The sequence below is a fragment of the Apus apus genome, chromosome 4 (genome assembly GCF_020740795.1).
Source record: "Apus apus isolate bApuApu2 chromosome 4, bApuApu2.pri.cur, whole genome shotgun sequence".
NCBI classification, from domain to species: domain Eukaryota; kingdom Metazoa; phylum Chordata; class Aves; order Apodiformes; family Apodidae; genus Apus; species Apus apus.
In genome coordinates, this window is record NC_067285.1 from 68,857,645 (window position 1) to 68,877,703 (window position 20,059).

General features: G+C 44.0%; 2 protein-coding genes across 18 annotated transcripts in view; one reads left to right on the top strand and one right to left on the bottom strand.

Annotated features, from left to right (window-relative positions):
* Nucleotides 1–7,571, top strand: part of FAM13A (family with sequence similarity 13 member A) — a 130,834-nt gene extending 123,263 nt beyond the window's left edge. For 14 of the 15 annotated variants that reach the window (XM_051618912.1, XM_051618911.1, XM_051618915.1 and 11 more), the window contains 3 exons: nt 2,308–2,504; nt 3,196–3,297; nt 3,781–7,571. In XM_051618912.1, coding sequence (XP_051474872.1) covers nt 2,308–2,504; nt 3,196–3,297; nt 3,781–3,907 — 426 coding nt within the window. In that variant the 3' untranslated portion in view covers nt 3,908–7,571. The remainder of the gene's footprint in view (nt 1–2,307; nt 2,505–3,195; nt 3,298–3,780) is intronic. The other variant, XR_007889429.1, reaches the window with a different exon arrangement.
* Nucleotides 7,572–8,607: 1,036 nt separating this feature from the next.
* Nucleotides 8,608–20,059, bottom strand: part of LOC127384458 (probable E3 ubiquitin-protein ligase HERC3) — a 54,738-nt gene continuing 43,286 nt past the window's right edge. For all 3 annotated transcript variants that reach the window (XM_051618909.1, XM_051618908.1, XM_051618907.1), the window contains exons 20-25: nt 19,000–19,166; nt 18,612–18,678; nt 15,807–15,889; nt 12,366–12,549; nt 11,525–11,627; nt 8,608–10,496 (exon numbers count right to left, since the gene is read on the bottom strand). In XM_051618909.1, coding sequence (XP_051474869.1) covers nt 10,288–10,496; nt 11,525–11,627; nt 12,366–12,549; nt 15,807–15,889; nt 18,612–18,678; nt 19,000–19,166 — 813 coding nt within the window. In that variant the 3' untranslated portion in view covers nt 8,608–10,287. The remainder of the gene's footprint in view (nt 10,497–11,524; nt 11,628–12,365; nt 12,550–15,806; nt 15,890–18,611; nt 18,679–18,999; nt 19,167–20,059) is intronic.

Sequence of the window (20,059 nt, forward strand, 5' to 3'; positions counted from 1 at the left end):
GATTGTCTAAAGATCCAAGCATACGTAATGCAAATGGATGTAGCCAACAAAGATCATTCTGGTTGAAGGTGTAAATGCCAGTGCAGGCTGAAAGTAAAATTGCCTTGTGACATTTGTTTAAAGCGAAGGCTTTAGGTGGCCATTTCCATTCAACTTCTGGCTAAGAATTCTTTTAATTCTCTTCTTTGTTTTAAACAGCAAAATGCTTTAAGAGGTCTTGTGGCAGCCAGATGCAGTGTTTAGGCACTGAGGTCTAAACAAGTGAAATTTCTACACTTTCTTTTCCTCCCATGGGCTTCCATTGGCAGGAGGCTCACTCCTGAGCTCTGGGCCAGAGTAATCCCTGCTGGCTTGGGCAGCATGGTGGTGCCCTGGAGTGAGGCAGGTCTGTGGGGAAGAGGCTGCTGCCAGATTTACAGATTCCAGTGACACCTTAAATCTGTCCTCAGGAGCAGTTTGTCACACTGCTTATGAAAGTTGTCCCTTTCCTTTCTCTCCAGAATGGGTATCCAGAAGCAACGTGCTCTCTCAGGAAAGGACGTAGGAGCTCCTCCTTTGGTGCCAGAGAGATTCCCCTAAAATAAATTGTGCCATTTTTATTTCTTAGGTTGATTTAGCAAATCCTCCTCCATGCTGCATCAGGATTGGCATTTTCCTGCTTGCCCTTGGCCAGCAGAGCAGGACAGAGTGCCTGGGGACTGGGAAATGGCAGTGAGTGATGGTCCCCTTTCCCCAGCCCAGCCTGAAGTTGTTTGCAGGTTTTAAGGACATATATGACTAGTGGTTTATGCCTTCTGTTGAAGCTGTATCATTTACATCTGTAGAAATGGTCTTACCTAATTATATGGTAAATAATGGTTTTAAGTTTCACAAGTTATCAGCAGATTTTCCTGAGATGTTTTCAAATGTCTCTGTATTATTGCTCACAACTTCTCTCCAGCTAATCTTTTTTTTCATCCTTAAGCCTCCATTCTGGTTGTAATGTGGCTTTGCATTGTATTTTCATGGCCTAGAGCTTTAATATAAAAAGGAAACTCTGGGCAAACTCTGGGTTCATGTAAATGTGTGCGTTTATAAATCATTGACTTTGAGGATTTAATGGGGAGATGCCAGGTCCTAGTGTTGCTTTCTCCCCTTTTGATTCAAATGTGGGAGCAATCTCTTAGGAATACTTGAACTATTTACAAGGAATTGCGTGAAAAAGAAGTAAAGAAAATTCCTTCTTTTGGCTCCAATGCAACAATATATTTTTGCATGTACTTGAAGTCTTCAGTGATATTAACTCTCAAAAGCTTTTAAGGACATGCCTGTGCTTAGATCCTTCTGAGCTAGAGTTCATGGTTGTAAAATAAGGATATATACACATGCATGCATATTTAAGAGAATTACTGGGCATTCGTTACCTTCCTCTAATGCTCACACTTCATTACTTCATATTAAGGTTGAAAACTGACTTCTAGAAATGTCTCTGTAAGAGAAAACTTGGCCCTGTTCACTGAAAATCCAAATTATTTCTGGACAGTGTCCAAGTACAAGCCCTATATTTGAGAACGCTGTGAACTAGCAAGTTCCAAGTGCCAAAGAGAATTCCAAACCTCGTGTCTATAAATAGTTTTGCCAAAATATTGAGCACAACCAGTTCATCAGTGTGTTTGGGGGAAATTGCACTCAGCAGAGTGTTTCCACTCCAATTTTTAGTGTATTCTAGCTAAGTGGTACAAAGTTGCTGCTAGAAACACGTTAGCAATAGCAGTCCTTTTGCAATCCATCATATCCCACGTTTGGGCCATTGTAAGAGTGATACGAGCTCATTGATCGATCACTGGATGAGCACTTGAGGTCTTGAATTCAGCCATTAGAGAGAGCTGTTGAGCTGCATCTATTGAGAGAATATTTTGCATTTTAACCTGGCAGTTGGCATGCTGCCAGCTGTATTTGCAGGGAAAGAGAGGATGGTGGGTGTGCTTTACACAGTGTGCATTGTGGCTGGAAGTGGTTTTATTTGTATCAGAATCCAGGAGTTAAAGCAACAGGTTCCTAAGAATCCCAGGAATTTTTTCAGTCAGTTGGGTTGCCTTGGGTCTCCTTAGCCAATCTGAGTTGGTGGTCACAGTTTCTCTGACATGCTTTCGTAGCGGGTGTCCTGCTGGTGGTCTTCTTGTGTCCTGTATTGCTTAGCAATTTAAGTGCTTGCTCTGCCTATCCACTTACCTGTTCCCCAGTGCATGTGGTGAAAGAGGGCACCTGTTTCTGAGAAGGGAAGCAGTAACCTGTTATTTTATGGGGGTGCTCTGTCCCTCTTTGTAGGAAGAAGAGGAGGGATCCGAGGAGGACAGCAATGTGAAGCCAGATTTCACAATTACCATGAAAACAGATTTCAGCGTGCGCAGCTTCTTGGATCAACTAGAAGATGATGCTGATGGCTTTGTTTCCCCAGTGGATGATAAGGTGCCATCTAGGAGCAATCAGGATATGGGGCTTTCAAATCTCCACGAAGCATCCATGTACGTTGAATTCACAGGCAACTTCTCCAAGTTATTTCTTGCTAAGATAGCATTTATTTGTCAGAAAAGTGTCTAGATTTTTTTTTTTTTGCATTTGTGATCTGAGTCAGAGGTTTTTGTGCTTTATTTGTAAATGCAATAGACACTCGCACAAAAGGGTTTGGGTGGAAACTACCCGGTCCTGATACTGATATTTGACTTCAGCATCTCTGGACTCTAGTACTAAATAGTAGCTCCACTTCACCACTGACAAGCCTTTATGATGAAAACGACCCTGTACTCTACAAGGTTCTTCAGGTTTTGGAGAGGTCAAGTTGAACTAGCTTTGCTAGTTTTGAGCACCTATGTCTGATGCAAACACATGTAGGTCATAGCCTAAGTCAGAAGCATTGGATCTTGATCCCATAAAAGTCACCAAAACCAGACCCATCTGCAACAAGTAAGTTTCTTAGAAGTTAGTAGTGAATTGTGAAATGCACAGTTGATCTCCTTGGAGGCTTTAGTGCAAGTGTACTGTTGTTTTGCTGAACTAAATTCAGAGAACTTTTTGTTGCATCAGCTTGCCAGAGCTGCTTGCAGGAGCAGCTCCATTGCTTGGCAGACGTACAATAATACATTTGTAGGTTTCCTGCATGTTTCCTGTCATAATTGTGTACATATGTATAATCTTGTTTATACTTAAACCCAACAGCCCTGAACTTTTAGAGCAGCTCCAAGAAGTCAGGGAAGAGAAAAAGCGAATCAGAAAAAAATTGAGAGACTTCGAAGATAACTTTTTCCGACAAAATGGAAGGTAATTTCTCAGCTGTCTCTCTGTCCTTAAGCTACTTTTTAATCTTTTGACAGCTACAAAGACCTCCAAATGTGGAAAGTTACCCAAATTCACTACTACATGCTACTGCACCATCATCAGTGTTTTACCCATATTCATTACATTTGCCCATTAACATTAATTACTTTTCCTGCCCCTGCAGGGAACTTCAGGGACCACAGCATCTTCGAAAACTTTGTCTTAGGACAAGTAGTGGGAAACGAAGGTACATATTGTAAAAATCCAGCTGCCTCTAGCACACCTGACAGGAACAACGGAAGAGTTTCTTGGTGACGGGATAACTGAGGTTTTCCCTCCCAAATGAGAAACATTTTGGTTTTGTTTCCCAGTGGGGAGTGCAGGAGAGGAGATGCTTTGTAGGTGTCTTTGGGGGGACAGAGGGAGGCTGCTGCAGGAAGATGTCCTGTTACAGAAGTCCTCATGATCTGTTTTTGCTCCCACTAGGAACGTGCAGAAAGAAGACCGCACTCCTATGGCTGAAGAGTACAATGAATACAAGCAGGTCAAGGCCAAGCTGAGATTGCTGGAGGTCTTGATCAGTAAAAGAGATATTAGCTCCAAGATCATGTAAAGGAGATTGTCTTGCCAATAAACAAAGAGGAGAGCACACCAAATGGACAAATGCATGAAGTGGATGCAGCAGGAGCCTGGCTGGAGAGAGCTGAGGAGCTCCCTGGGAACTGAAGGGCCATTCCCAGAGGCGGGAGGGGGAGGAAGGATGGCTTCCTGTCACTTTCTGCACTTGCTGTTGCCCAATCTTTCTCCAGGCCTGATAGCAAAAAATGGAGTTTGCCAGTGTAGGAGACACGGCACTGCACTCAGTGACTTCACTGAAGGGATCCTTCTGTTTTGATTTGCTTACAGATCCTGTAATATTTAGCATATCAAAGCCAGCCATGCTATTCTTTTTTTTTCCCAGGATATCACAGCAAGAGGCAAAGTAGGATGAATAGTAATTAAATCATCAAGTAGCTTCTCCTTAAGAGACAAGTGTTCTGACTGATCTCATGTGAAGGCACAGGTCAGATGACATCAAGACTGTTCTCTTGTAGCTACAGTGAAGATTTGCTCAGACTTTTAACTTGGCTGTTTGGAGTCCAGCATCTTCTGTTGCTCTAGATAAGTGATGTAAGAATCTCCCTGTCATCACCCAGAGCTGTTGTGAGTTACAGTTTTGCCGAGGCTTGAGTTGAGTTTTCTTCCCACTTTTTTGATGGCTGAATCGACCAAAGTAGAAGAAAAGTATTTGCACCTTTTTGGTATAGCAAAGAAAATGAGCTGTGCAGCAAGGTTCTCGCCCACTTGTTCTGCTTGGAAGGTGATACAATGGAAGTTTTTAAAACCTCTTTTCTCCCAGTTGCCTAAACAGGGGCATAATGTTAATTCAGAATCCCTTGGAACTTTGGTAGCCGATACGTTAAATGTCTGGTGTCGAGTCTCTGGAAGACCCAGCCCGTTCGTATGTGTGCTTCATCATTTGATACAGATGTTGGAGTCTAAGCTAAACAGTCCATGTGGGTGTCATATCTAGTCACTAGCCTAAATGTTGGTCTTCTATGTACTCCATCAATCATACTATGTAGGCTGCAGCAATGACACTGTGGTGGTGGAAACAGAGGATGATCTTTTCTTCCCAGGGTGTATTGGTGATATGCCAGCCCAGAAGATACTGCAGGTAACTAAAAGCCTAGAGCTGTGCCTTGCCTGTGGAAAGGGCCTATGTCTTGGGTGCAACCTTTTCAGGTTTGTTCATGACTTTCAGAAAAGAGAGTCCTGGGACACCTAATTCCAGGGCTTAAACAGGAGCTCCCGGAAGGAGTGGAAGGCAAGTTCAGGAACGCACAGAGTGTCTGAGGGCTCACAGTTCTGCTGTCCCAGGCCACCTGGGCTTGCTCTCCCACTGCAGAGGCTTGTGTGCCCCAGCTTGCTCTGCCCTGAGCCAGGGCTCAACCCTGATGTTGCAGGGAGAGCACTTCTCTAACGCTCTATTTTGCTTTGATCTGCTAGGGAGCTGATGTGCAGAAGCCAAATGGCTGAGATAAATGCAGTACCAGGTTGTCATAGCCAGGCCTCACGCGCTTTGTGCCAGAGGAGGCAAGAAGAGAACCCCAGGAAAAACTTCTCCCCCTTCCTTCTTTATATGGGCAAGTGGGCTTACAGATATAGTTGGGTTGTGGTACTTGGACTTTTACCCCCTTCCATCTGCTGCATGTGCTATGTATGCCAAAACTGATGCCAAGAGTGTTCTTCTCTCTTCAGGATCCCATAACCACTTCAGAAGGCAACCTTCTCCCAGTGGGTTTGCCCATTGCTGATCTGGATGAGTATGGCAGTGATGTGCATTAATTAGTGAAAGCATTTAGGAGGGGGACTCCCAGGTTGTGCTTTTTTTTTTTACTGATTGCAGAATTGTCGTTTGTATATAAAATCAGAGCAGACTGAATTTCATCTTTCAAAGAGTCCAGAGAACTTGTGTGCTGAAGTGGGCTTAGCTTTTCAGAGATGCTGAAGTGGTATTTCCGTCATTTGAGGGATGTGGGGCTTTGCTCTGCAAACTGATCCTTTGAGTGTGTTAACAGGGCTGGCTAACGGGCTCAAAAACTGCTTTTGAAGATGTCTGACTAGAAGGAAAGACTGACCAGGGTAAAGCCCTGTCTTGACCACAGTCCAGGAAAACAGAGCTGTGCCTTTGTCCTTCAGCCTGCTCTTACAGGCTCTTCTTCTCAGAGTCTGTAAGTCAGCTCTCCCTAGTTGATTTAGATGCAGCAGCTGAGCCAAACTGGCTGCAGTGTCCCTCTACTATAGAAAGTGTAGGATGAGAAAAAATGTTGGGATTACAAAAAGGCCTGTCCCTCTTTGGTGTGGTTCAGGCCCAGTTCAGCAAAGCAAAAGAAGGGGTGGTGAGCATGTGCCTCAAGCTGATCTGCCATGGGGGTTTTGCTGAACTATTGTGAACTAAAGCTTGGGCACTTTGCTGAATCCTGGACATCTTTACATGGGCAAGAGAAGTAGTTTCTTCCCTTTCTTCATAGTCATACATTTTTCCAGTCATCCAAGGCCTGCCAGGAGTCTGGTTTCTCTGCTTATTTTTAAAAGCCTATTTGCACTGTGTACTGATAAATTATCTGTTTTGCTGGGTTTTGTCCCTGACAAATCTTGATAAATGATATGTAGGGAACAGTCCATTTTATTTTTAAACTGATGAGATTGTAGCATTTTCTGATGCTTAGTTACTGCTGTTTACATGGTATATTGCTAGAATTTCAGATAGTTAATATGAAACATAAGTACAATTATGCACTTTAGAGAGTTTATATTTTTGAACTTTGAAAGCTAAGAGTATAAAAAAAACCTGTTAACTGAGATTGTACATTAAAAGAAGAAAACCCCACACCTAGCCATCTCTCTTTGTAAACTGTTCAAGTCTTTTCCTGTGCCAAAAAAAACCCCAACAAACAAAAATAAAAAACCAACAAACAAACCATCATCTGCCTAGTTGCAAAGGGCACCAGTAGGAAAGGCCATCATAGAGAAGAAGGGAATTTTAAAATTCCAGTCCTGGAAAGACACATACAAATGCTCGACTTTCTGTCCTGGGTTTTCAGATGCTGTGACTACCCTCTTCCAAGCCTGTGCAGGAGGAGGGCTCCAAGGCCTGGGCACTAAAATGTTGTCTTTGTATCTCCCACAGATTATTTGACTTCCCATTAACCACAAATAGCCAGGAATGTTTGCCCTGCCACACTCGTCTCAGTCATTCCAAGCAACTTCTGTATGTTTTGTTTGATGATTTGTCTCTGCCAACATCAGTGACTGTTGACTGGAGAACGTTAAATACAAGGCTGTGTTTTTAAAAGGTGTGAAGTACTGTACAAAAATCTACTTTATGTGATATAAATAAGCTGTTAGTCTAAGACAACCTGTTCCCGTGTCACTAGAACAAACTGTCTGCTGTAGGATGGCAGTTCTGGTCTGTTGGGCTTCCCATCCACGAGGGCCATTTCAGACATGCATGTCTGTGCATTACCACATTGTGGTATAAATCATTGCAGTCCGTTTAAATCATGATGATGAATGGGTTGTGGACAAAAAAAGATTGCAAGAGGTAAAGACAGGAAAAAAACCTGTCATTCTTACAAGTTGCATTTGGTTTTATTCTGTTTACTCCTGGGTAAACAGTCAAATAATGGATGTTTATGTTAAAGGCAGTGAAATTAAAGCATTTTCTCTTTTAATCATTCTGGTAAGACATCATCAGTTGTTATTCCTGGTATTGCTTATGTTTCAGAGGGTAGGTGCTGCCAGACATCCTCCAGCCTGCAGTGCTTCCAGAGTCCTCTTTGGAAATATTTGCAAATTGGTGATTACAAGCTGCCTGGACAAGCCAGGCTGTAGCCTGCAGCTGTCCCCTTCATGTCTGGCACGCCAGCAGTGCCACCATTGGCCACCACATGCTCACCAGTGCTGCAACAGTCATTTCCCTGCCTGAGTTTTGAGCCAAGTTTTTAATTTCCTTTCAGCTTGCCCATCTTGCTACTTAACATAAATACTCTGAATATGTATTTTTAATTTGATAAGATTTATTTGTGGGTGTTAACAGATGTAGTACCATAAGTAACATTAATTACTAATTATGTTGCAAAAATATATATGGTTTTATATACATACACACACACATATATATATATATATATATATATATATATATATATATATGCACATGGCACCTCATTGCTAATCCTACCTTGATGTGCCTACCTGCAGAGCTGACGGAAAGAGAGCAGCACCCTTCCTTCATAAGCTCAGGAAGCCACAATCCCACGTGATGGAAATTCTGTAGTAAGCCAGTAAATTAACTGGATTTGCATACACTAATGATGTCCCACAGTGCTGGAGAGCCAGCTGAGCACCATGAGGCCACATCACTGCTGGCAGAATCCCCAGGCTGCAGCTGACAGAGGACTTGCCTGACTTCAGCTGAGCCAGGACAGGCAGATAAAAACACAACATCCCCCACAGCACAGCCCTGGGGCTGGATCCTGCCTCACCCTCATTTAGGAACCGGTGCACCAGGACCAAATCCAGGTGAGGAAGGAGAAGGGCAGCACTGGATCCAAGCAAGCAACCAGGGGACAGGCTGGAGTGCAGAGATGAGCAGCTCCCTTCTTCCAGGTGCTTTAGACGTAAGGCAAGACCAGCAGGACAGGCAGTGCGAGTGCCTGGAGCAGCCCCTCCTTTGCTTCCTGACTGACACAAAGGCAGCCACTCCAACAGATTTAAACATCAAATTTATTGCATAATACTGTACTATTTACACGCACATCGAAAATAAACATTTGATATATTGTATATTTGTCTTCAATGCTGCATTAGAAAGAGTCTGGAGGGCTCTCAGTGTAGCCCACAGCTCATCTTAAAAAAAAAAAACCCAGAAGCCTAAAACCTTTTTGTTACGAGGTGCAAAGTTCAATACTGTATATTGAACATGGTGCATAAATACTATGTCCTAATAACAAGTCAATGTCAAAACCACCCTAGGCTTAAAATGAGATTTACATCAAGACCTGAAAAATGGGGAGGCAGGGCCTGGGGCGGGGGGGGGGGAGGAGGAAATCATTCAAACTTCATTTACTGGGGAGGTGGGGCTGGAGAAAGAGGATAAAGGCTCTCCAATCTTACAGGATAGCTTTAGGGAATTATTTTTGCCTACTGGAGTCCTAATGTGCATTTCTACTCTAGTTCATACAGATTGTCCTTTAGGGCCCCCCCAGCAAAACAGCTGTCAAGTGACAGGGCTCCAGTCAAACAGCCAAAGAGCAAAAATAAAATAACCCTAACTGCAAAAATAAAACCAATCTCCAAAGAGAGAATTATTACTTACATGTGGAACTTGTGCTCTGACCTGATGAGCCTGGAGAGCTCGTACACACCTCACACACTCACACAGCCGCACACACGTGCTGCCGCCTCTGCAGAAAGGCAGTGGTAAAAGCAGCCACCTCACCTTGTGCTGGAATAACAGGTCTGCTCAGGTGACACAGCAGCCCACCTCTCTGACTTGTAGACTTGTCAAGACAGAAATGCAACACGAGTGAGATGCAATTGCAGAAACCTGTTGTTATAGGTAAGGTTTGTCCTTCCAGAAGCCTGAACACAAGCCCCACTGCAGAGGAGACTGAGGCTTCTTTAAGAAGACATGGCTTGGAACCAAAATTCAAGACAACTGAGGAAAAACAAGACAACCCCTCACCCACCCCCCCACCCCCCAAAAAAAAAAACAAAAACCACAACAACCCAATATACTTTCCATGAGACATCCTGGTGCAAAAAAAAAAAAGACAGAGCATCACTAACACACTGCCCTGGGGGGTCACAAGTGACATTCCAGCCCAGTACCATCCTCCAAGGACCCAAGCACAGGTGGGGTATTTCCATTCAAAGCAAGCAAGAACCAGCTTGCCATTAAAAAGGGAGGGAAAAAACGGGGGGAAATCACAGCTTTTCAAAAAGGAGATCACTATTTCATCCTCAATTTCCACCATAGCCTAAATGCAAGGAACACCAACATAGTTAAAACTAGACTAAAAGGAGAGGTAACTCTGTGTGTGTGTGTGTGTGTGTGTGTGTATGTGTGCATGTGTGTAGGGGCAATAAAAGCAAACTACAAGGTATTGCTGAGGTGGTGTCAAGTTGGAAGGGAAACATCAAAAATGTCCACTGAACTGATTTTGTTCAGCAGATGAGAAAATTCAAAGCAACAGCCTCTCCCTGCTGAAGCCCCACAGAATGCTGGCAGCATCACACTGAGACTGCATCATCTCAATCTATTATTAGTATTATTATTTATTACATTGTCCCCCAGAATGTTCTGATCCATTCCCTTACAAAAATAAAGCCAAGCCCACCGTTTTCTTCCTGCATACCCAAGTGTCAGTGCTTGTCCCACGCTGGTCAAGCCAAGCTAAAGCCCTCGTAGTGGTCAATGGCTTGCACCAGCCGGGCACTGAGGATCTCCTTGCTGCTGTACTTGGGCAGGTCCAGGAGGTTGTAGCAGGTGTGTGCCACGGGCAGGTACTGCTCCCCGCTGGCAGTGGACTGGATGACGATGCGCAGGCTGGACATGCCGTAGATGGGAATGCGGTCGCTGCCTGTCAGAAACACTAGGAGAAAACAGAGGGAAGGTTGGACAGTCAGGGAAGCCAACATCATGCCGAGGGCTGCACCTGAAGGCAAACTCCATCCCCACCTGCACCCTGGGACCCTGCCTGGAGGGACCGAAATGCTGCCTAAACTCCAGGCAGAGCATAGTTGGCCTGGGAGGGAAAGTGCAGGACATCAGAGGCAAGCAGCAAGGCTGTTGCTGGGTCCACAGAAGAGTAAATAAAGCAATCCACGGCTCCTCCTTCCCTTAAAATCTCCCTCTTATGGTGGAGTGACTCCCCAGTCACCTCAGTAGCCCTTCGCTGGGCTCCCTCCAGTATGACCATGTCTAGTTAGTACACAGGGGAGACCAGCACTGGTCACAGCACTCCACACGTGGCCTCATCAGTGCTGGAAACATTCCCCCTGACACAGCCCTGGGTGTCATTCGTCCCCAAATAAAGTGACCCTCCCACAACTGCTCAGATCTGGAAGCAACACACTCATGTGCTTCCCAAGGCCAATTCTGCAGGGGATTTTCTCTCCTCAGCACACCACCCACCCCACTAGCACAAGGAGACCACTATGAGGAGGAGCAGTATCTTCTACCCAGTCACACCAATGTGTGGTCTCATTTTCCTGCCACATTATACACCAGCTCCTCCACGCAGCTGTGAGTCTACAACTGTCCAACTGCCCCTAAGAAAGAGTGCTGCAAGCTCAGCTAGCAGAAGGAAGAACCACATAAAACATGGGCACTGGGGACTGCTATGAATTTTCCACCTGGCAACGCAACTGATGGATACTGCACTCCCCTGAGAGACTGCACTGGATCTTGCACTGCATGTATCACCCAAAGGGTAAAAAATCAAAACAAAATAATTAAAATAAAAAACCCGGGAGAGAGAAGAGTTTATGTGACTAGCAGGTAACTCAGCAGACAGCCATTCTTGCTGGATCATCTTCTAGCACTCAATGCAATGTGCCATAACCTTGGAGCTCTGCAGACATTCCCATCCCATTCCCTGCACCACTGCAAGATACTTACAGAGAAATTTCTTCTTCTTTTCCAAGGGAAATGCATGAAAGGTTTCCCAGAACATTCTCACTGTTGGGTGTGTCGCAGTGTAGTCTCCCTTATAGACAGCGCTCTATTAAGAACCAGAAAGTCACATCATTTATCTGCCACTGGAAAGCAAACACTAAGAGCCCAGACCTGATCTCTTCTGGTATTTGACATCATCAGATTGACATCTGACAGTTATGAAATGGAGCACAGGATGAGTCATGGCTCAAAGACCCAGCAAAGGGGTCTCCTAGCAATATACGGAAGGCAGGCATGAGGCTGCTAGCTGTCCAGCTAATTACATGTGTCCTGAGGAATCCTGGAGTACCTGTCCACAGGTGGGACTCAGGAACAGGACCCTGTGCACTGCCTTGCAAAGCCATTTTACTGTTGAGGCTGAGACAGAGCAAGTAACTTGCTGATCTATGCATTTTGAGAGGATACAACTCGGACTTGGTATTCAGACTCCACTTTGAACCCCTGGCCATGTACTTTTTGCCCTTATGCAGTGGAGGGAGCTTTACGGCAGGTGAAGACCCTGACCTTCTTCCCCTCAGTCTTAGGTTTCATCCCTAAAAACAGCAGATAGAAGTCCTTCTCCCCTGTCCTTTCTCCTCCTGAATTTCCTCCCTGAGGTTTATCAGTAGCAGGACAGCTCAGTATGAAACTTTTCATGGGAATGACAGCCAGGTGTACAAGGAACATAAAGAGAGACATCTGTGGCTTGTCACGTCTCATGTCCCAGGCTAGTGCCCACCTCATGCGACTGCACAATCCAGGTACTTGTGAAAAGAAGAAAAATATGATAAGAGGGAAGCTTTACCTCCTCCAATTCCTCCCAGTTGTAGTTACTGTTTCCAACTATCATGGCCCTGAGCTCTGTGGGCTGGAAGAGTTCCAGGACTTTCCCACCACACACTTTCAGGAAGCCAGTGGAAAAGGCCGTGTACCACTCATGGATGGAGAGGTTGAAGATGTAATTTACGTAGGCTTCAACAAATTCTTCCCTAGTGCATCAAGAGAGAGCAGGCAAAGGAAAGCACTTTAATTATATGCCTTAGCAGCAGCACTGCCAAGTTTTCCTGTTTCTGCCTGTAACGTGTCTTGAAAACACGAGTCTCCAACAGGTTCAACCCACTGCCCTCCTCTCACTCATCTGAGTCAGAGCAACAGGGACAAAGTATTGGGCAGCAAGTATCACCATGTATCTGCTTATTCCCCAGCAGTGGCAGCATGGGAGCTACTCCCACAGCCCAGGCTCTAGACTACCAGTAAACCCACCCCATGGCTTTGCGTCCGGTTGCCCACAGGACCAGGAAGAAGCCAGAGTGACACCAAATCCTGAGGAGGTGTCAGGACCAGAGGCTTCCTCCCTATGGAACCTGTGGCCTGCAGAGAGGTTGTGTTAAGCACATAATCAGGGTTCAGTCACTAGAGGAATATGTCCACCCACTTGGCCCAGCTCCTGCAGCCCTGCATTTAAGCAGTCCAAGAAATAACCTATGGCTCTTCTCATTCTGCAGGTGTCTGGGGTTACTCAGCACAGGACTCTCTGCCCTCCTGCAATGATCTTGGGCTGCCAAGTTGCTGTGATCACATGCTCTGCTGGGGAGATGGAACAGACAGTGTTCAGAAGACTGCAACTTCCAAAACCAGGAGCCTCACAGAGCCCTAGTTCAGTGAATTTTCAGAGGCAGCTGCTGCTGACTCAGTCCTCAATGAGTCTTTGCCAGTAGTTCAGCACTTTCAAAACCAAAGCTGTAGCCTAGAGGCAGAGCAGGAAATCCTGCTCTGAAAAGTCTTGATCTGAAACTGCATGGCCTATTCTCTCCCCTCCTGCACCCAAAGAAAAAGCCACCAAAAGAAATCAAGAAACACTTCCCACTATAGAGCAAGAAAATAGTCTTAGAAAGCACAGAAACCTCCTCTTCAGCCTTCACACTCTGCTTAAATAAATACAGGACTTGTGCATTTGGAGTACATGGAAAAGAGATTTACAATCTTGTTTTGCTTCAAGGGTTCCCAAGAACAGCATGAAAATAAAAACATTTTGTAGTTATTGGCAAGAAACTTTGGCAGTTAGGAAGTTAAGCATCTTGATTCTACTCTCTTTCCTATTCTAAAGGCATCACAATCTGAGTGCAAGACTAGAATTTTATTTGTGCAATGTCTTAAAATATTTCCTGAGTTGCTTGTTTGTTTTTTTTTAAACACCTGATAAAAGCCCCAGTCAACATGGCAAACTGCAACAGTAAACTATTCTCTGTGGGTGTTGTTTTGGCCTGACATATGAGAGCAACTCACACCTGCACTCAGAGGATAAGCAGGTCAGGGAACACCTCAGAATCCAGTATCTCAATCTCTAGCTGAGGAGGCCACAACTGAAAGAAGTATTTTGACCTTTTGGTGGAGGAATTCTCAATTCATACATTGTGCTGAAGCAGTGGGGGATGGGTGATAAAGTAAAAAAGAAAAACAAGGAAACAGGCTGACAAATATGAAAACTTGGAATAAGAAACTATACAGCAAAGGGGGAGTTATTTTCCAGCACATTTTTTTGTTGTCATTTTCCTGACAGTCACCTGAGCATTAGGAAAACTCAAGCTGATTAAGCACTTAACTGTTGCTTAACACCTCTTTGGCTGTTACCAATGAACTGGCTGTTGCCATGAACCCTTTATCAAAAACATCTTATGTTGTGACAATCAATATGAACTCCAGAGGAGAAAGTGAAAAAGCAGGCATTTCCTACTGGCATTTTCTAAGTCAAAGCAACCTTGTGTGTTCTTCAGTTCCCAGCGAACTTCCCTCAAGCAGGAAGGGCACTGTCCAAAGACAGGCACATAGCAAACTACTCAGGCCAGGAGGGCAGCAAATTGGTCCCTGGCCTCTAAATGCAGGGGTGGAGGAAGTCATTAAGCACTCTAAGGTGGATGAAGTGACAGCCATGTCTAGACTTGGATTTAGAGGTTAGCTTGAGTTCAAAACTCTTCTCAAGATGAAGCAATTGAGTTCTGGAATGTGTTAAGCTCTTGTAGCCACAGACTAGCCTTTCTCCTTAAGGATTTCCTTCTCTTGTTGCCTCTAGCCTTTCTCCTTAAGGATTTGCTTCTCTTGTTGCCTATCCTGACTTAAACAGTTGCAGGGACTAACCTGGGTGCTCTTCCCAAACATTTACTCAGCTAATATCTTTGTTCTTCCCCTTAGGCTAGTAAGACACACAGTAGAAGAACAGCTGTTCTTGAGTGTACATGCCTAGTTTAAAAACATAAAGGGTACTACCACTGGCATTTTCATCTTTACTTCACCACCACATGCGTGGGTTAAACTCTCCTCCATTTACCTGAAGCCCATCTTCTCTTTGCAGGGAGACAGACTTACACTGCTCCATCTCCACGCAGGTTTTCCATGGAGGCAGTTGTTCAGCTGTAAATTTGAACCTTTTTGGGCCATAGTAAAGTAGGTAAGAAGGTAATACAGACAAAGCTTTTGTTACAGCAATGGCTTTAGACACAATCAGAACCCTTTTAAATAATCAGATTAATAGGAAATGACTTCATCTGCAGGCTTGCCAGCAAGGTCTTCATCAATCCTAGCACAAGCTCCTAACCATGTTGCTGACTAGTCACTGGATCACACTGTTTTGCCAGCAGAGAAAGAATTTGAATGCTGCTTCAAGGAACAAAGGCATTTATAGAAATCCAATTACAGGATTATGAGAAGAAAATAGTTTAGCAGCTCGAAAAAAATGTGGGAGGAAATAGTAGCTGAGCTGGTAATAAGTCACAGATGTTCAGCCAAATGGAAAGGAATCTGTGTACAGTAGGGCCTCATGGCTCTAAAGAGGGAGTGTGGTCCTCTACCAGTGTGCTCAAGGGAGAGTGTTTCTGGCTCCAGAATTGACAGTCTAAACCAGTTTGCCAGGCTCAGTTTTGTTTGTCACACACAGTTCCTCTCTAAACCATCAGGGAGATTAACCTTCAAGGGCCAAAATCATGTTGCAAATGCTATTTACCATAAGACAACAGCCAAGGGCCTACGTGAAGGCCTTTTATAGGAAAGATGTCCACCAGTGGCAAGATGATAAAAAGCTGCTTTTTATTCAAGTGCCACTGACATCCAGTAACTTTCAAACAACTTTTTGTAGAATTTCTTCACAATTACTTCTAATTCCCTCCCACATTCCACCTCAGCCAAATTTTGTGTGGCGTTGCACCTGACTTCACCACAAATATGATTCCATCCCCACACATGCCCCACTTACCTATTGTCCTTCTGCACCATAATTTTATCTCCATCTTCAATCAGGTTCTTCTGCTCTGTCACACCATAGCTTTCCCTGCAAATCTACACAAAAATAGAAAACTCATTTTACCAGAGGTACTTTTCAGGCCTGCAGAAAAATACAGGGCTCTCTTTCACAGATGATTGGCATGTGAAGGGTTGGCCAGAGAGAATCATAGAACCACAGAAAGGTTTGGGTTGGAAGGGACCTTAAAGGTGATCAAGTTTCAAACCCTCTGCATGGGTAGGGACACCTCCCACTAAGGGCTCCAAGCCCCCTCCAATCTGGCCCTGAACACTTGAAAACATCATATGCAGAACATTTTTTCTCTGCTCCAAATACCCTTCATGCTTCACCACCTTCCATCATGATGTTTGCTAGAGGACTTGCTATTAAGTCTAAATGCAAACTCAGAAAAGGGAAAAAAAAAGTTTTTCTTTTAGGTAAGTTTCTGGTGAAAAAAACCAAGAGACTGATAACTTAAAGAAACTGGTTTTAACTAAGCCCACATGTTCTGGCAATAGAAAGGACTCCCTCTGTTATAACAGAAGCTCAGTAGGCTAATTCATCTGCTCTTATTGCAAGATGGCCTGACCACAGGCAGCTTCCTGAGGTCCCCTGGCCTGAGATGGCACAAGTACAAACTGTACATACAAAACGGATAATGAAGGCAAAATGCAGAAGCGTCAATTTTCAGCTGCCATGCCCAAGAGGCTCAGGTTTTAACATGCAAGATGAGTTACTAATCCCAAGGTTTAGGATATCAGTTAATTCATTTCAAAGTTTCAGCAGATGTATCTTTATGTCTTTATGTAATATGTGGTATCTAGTGCAAGAAAGAGTGAGTAAGAATGTCATTTTATGTGAGAAGAGAATTTGGAGAAAAATCTCTTGTGTTACTACAAATGTGTTCTTTTTTACACAGTCTGAATTATCATCATTATGGCTCCATTACCTTATCCTGAATTGCAGCTCTGACCTGTATGAGAGACACTCAGACTCAGGTCTGACTCACTCCAAAGATAAGTTTGATCTAAGGGACTTTATGTGCTCCCATTTATGAAACAAGGAAATGGGCAACACTCTCCTAATTCAGCAAGGATTTTCTTCACAGTGTGTAGCAGAAGTTTCTGCTATTTTGTTTTTATCCCAGCCAGACCCTGGACAGAGATTTAGGAACCCAGATCAGGCCCAAGATGAACTCATCACTTGTAACCTGTTGCAGCATCAGGACTTTAAAGCAGACATTGAAACTTGGAAGCTCTATACCCCACCCGAGTCAACAATGGATCTTTTTGTGAGGTTCTACATGTTTGCACATGATGAGGGAAGTGCCTAATATTCCAACATACATCAAGATCAAACTTTTACTTTCAGGGAATCTCCACCATGTAACAGGAACTATTGCATCTAGGTTACTACCTAGAAAAAAGATTCTTTTACTGCAGTAGTAGCACAGGAAAGCTGACTGCCTCAGCATGTCTTCAAGCAACAAGCTCCAGCATTTTGTTTCTTAGAAAATCTGAAAGAGTACACTCACTATAAATTTTTTCTGTTAAAAAGCATTAATATTATGACAGCAAGGAAGATTCTACATTGTGTTATCATGTCAAGAATGAACCTAGTCATGTTAAAGCCTATCTTCCATTTTCAAGGAGGATTCAGGAATCTAATTTTCACTGTGTGAGAAGTTGGCTACTGGCATGCAAGTCGTGCCATGGTGACAACAGGGCTATTTTACAGAATTACAGAATTTTTTGAGCTGGAAGGGACCTTAAAGATCATCGAGTTTCAACTCCCCTGCATGGGCAGGGACAACTTCCACTAGAACAGGCTGCTCAGAGCCCCATCCAACCTGCCCTTGAACACCTTCAGGGATGGAGTCCCCACAGCACCTCTGGGCAGCCTGTTCCAGTGTCTCACCACCCTTACACTGAACAATTTATGCCTGATCTCTAACCTAAATCTCTTCTTTCAGCTTAAAACCATCACCCCTTGTCCTCTCACTGTCCTCCCCAGCTTTCCTGTAGGCCCCCTCCAGGTACTGGAAGGCCACTATGAGGTCCCCCCAGAGCCTTCTCCTTTTCAGCCTAAACAACCTCAACTCCCTCAGCCTGTCCTCATAAGAGACCTGCTCCAGCCCTCAGATCATCTTCGTGGCCCTTCTCTGGACACGTTCCAACAGGTCCACATCTTTCCTGTGCTGGGAGCACCAGAGCTGGATGCAGTATTCTAGGTGAGGTCTCACCAGGGCAGAGTAGAGGGGCAGAATCACCTCTCTCGATCTGCTGGCCACACTTCTTTTGATACAGCCCAGGATGGAGTTGGCCTTCTGGGCTGCAACTGCACATTGGTGGCTCGTGTCCCGCTTTTGATCCACTAGTACCCCCAGGTTCTTTTCCACAAGGTTGCTCTCAAGTGTGACCTCCCCCAGCCTGTATTCATCTCTTGGGTTACCTCAGCCCAGCTGCAGGACCCTGCACTTGGCCTTGTTCAATCTCATGAGGTTCACCTGGGCCCACTTCTCTAGCTTGTCCAGGTCCCTCTGGATGGCATCCTGTCTGCTTAATCTACCACTCTGCATAATCTACTTACTAGCTCCATTTTAATGACCACATAAAAAAGAAGAATGGAGTTGACAGCAAAGAATTTTAACATTTTAACATTAACATGGGGTGTGTGCTACAGGCATATTTTGGAATAAACCATAATATTATTAAATAAGTTGATGGGCTTCAACTGTACCATAGCAATCATAGAGCTGGCATGTTAAATGTGTCTTACTGTAAAATTCAAGCAGAATGTCTCTTCTACATCTTCCCCAGGGTAATCTAAAAGTTGCTGAAGACTCCTATATGACAAGTAGGAAAAGAAATGAGGGGAAAAATAATCAGAGATTCAAAAAGCCACACATTTAAAGTGGAAAAGAAATTCAGCAAAAGGAAACAGCATCATACATCTGGGTAATAGGATTGAAAGAGAGAATCTCTTAAGTCACCTGAAGGGGTAATAACAAAATACACCTCAAATAAAGAAATGCTTTGCTAGAAGCAGGGTAAATGTCAGCCCACAAGAATCATTTTACAGAATAGCTTTTACCCAGTTTGGCATTTCATGTTCTCAGATGGATGGCCTTCCTTCACAGAAAGGCTGCAAATTTTGTTTCTCATACCTTCCTTCCGTAGGGGATAGCTCCTTCAAATCCTCAAGGCAGGGCTTCACATTCAAGAGTTTTTTGTACAGAGCCAAGGGAAAGTGGAGGTCTACTACTGTGAAGTTGTATATGGCAAGACCACATATGATGCCAATCAAGTGAAACCAGTTGTGTTCTACAAAACACTGCAAAACCACACAGAGAAATCCTGATTAGACACACTGTCAGGGTTGCAATGCACAATACCTTTCCCCAAGCACTAAGAAGCCAGTCCCTGCTTTTCTAACTGAGACAAAATCACAGAGCTCCCATCATGTCCCCGTTTGACTGTGAATTCCTTGCTGGAGTGTGGCACAGAAATGAAGGTTCAGCAATCAAGCCCTATTACTTTCCTAAGCCATGATTAGCTATGGAAACAACAACAGCTGCTTTCCAACCTATCTGTATTTTATTACCTTTTAACATATCTCTGCATTTAGACATTAACAAAGCTTTGGTGCTTGCTGTCTATGTACTGCAAGAAAATGTGTTAACAATTCCCTGTCACCCATCCTATTTTCTATTAAAAGCTTATGCATGACCACAGTGCCACCCAGGCAAATGTACCAGGGTAGATGTTGTTATACTGGCCTTCATTCCTTTGCATATTTACCCTCATACTGGTATGGCACACTGGCTGCCTATACTTGTTAAATGTTGTAAATACGTGACTCTCTTATTTTCAGCACTTACACTGTCGTTATTCTTAGCATCAAAAGACTTCTTGCTTGTATTGCATTAACATGAGGAATAATCACTCTGCAATATTGTTTAGAAGTTACAAAAGGTGCCATGTGATTCCCTTCCTTGTAAAATTTAATTAATAAATTAAAAGAAACCCCACCAGGGCACCTACACCTTAAGGGAAGACTGATATCAGTTTCCATCTTGCCAGCTAGGGAGATCAAGAAAAAAAGGACATAAACCACCACTTCTAGCATAATGCTATCTGACAGGTACAGACCTTGCACTCCACACCCTTCCAAAACCAATTTTCACCACAAACTGTGTTTCCTGCCATTTAACAGCCTCCTCCCAT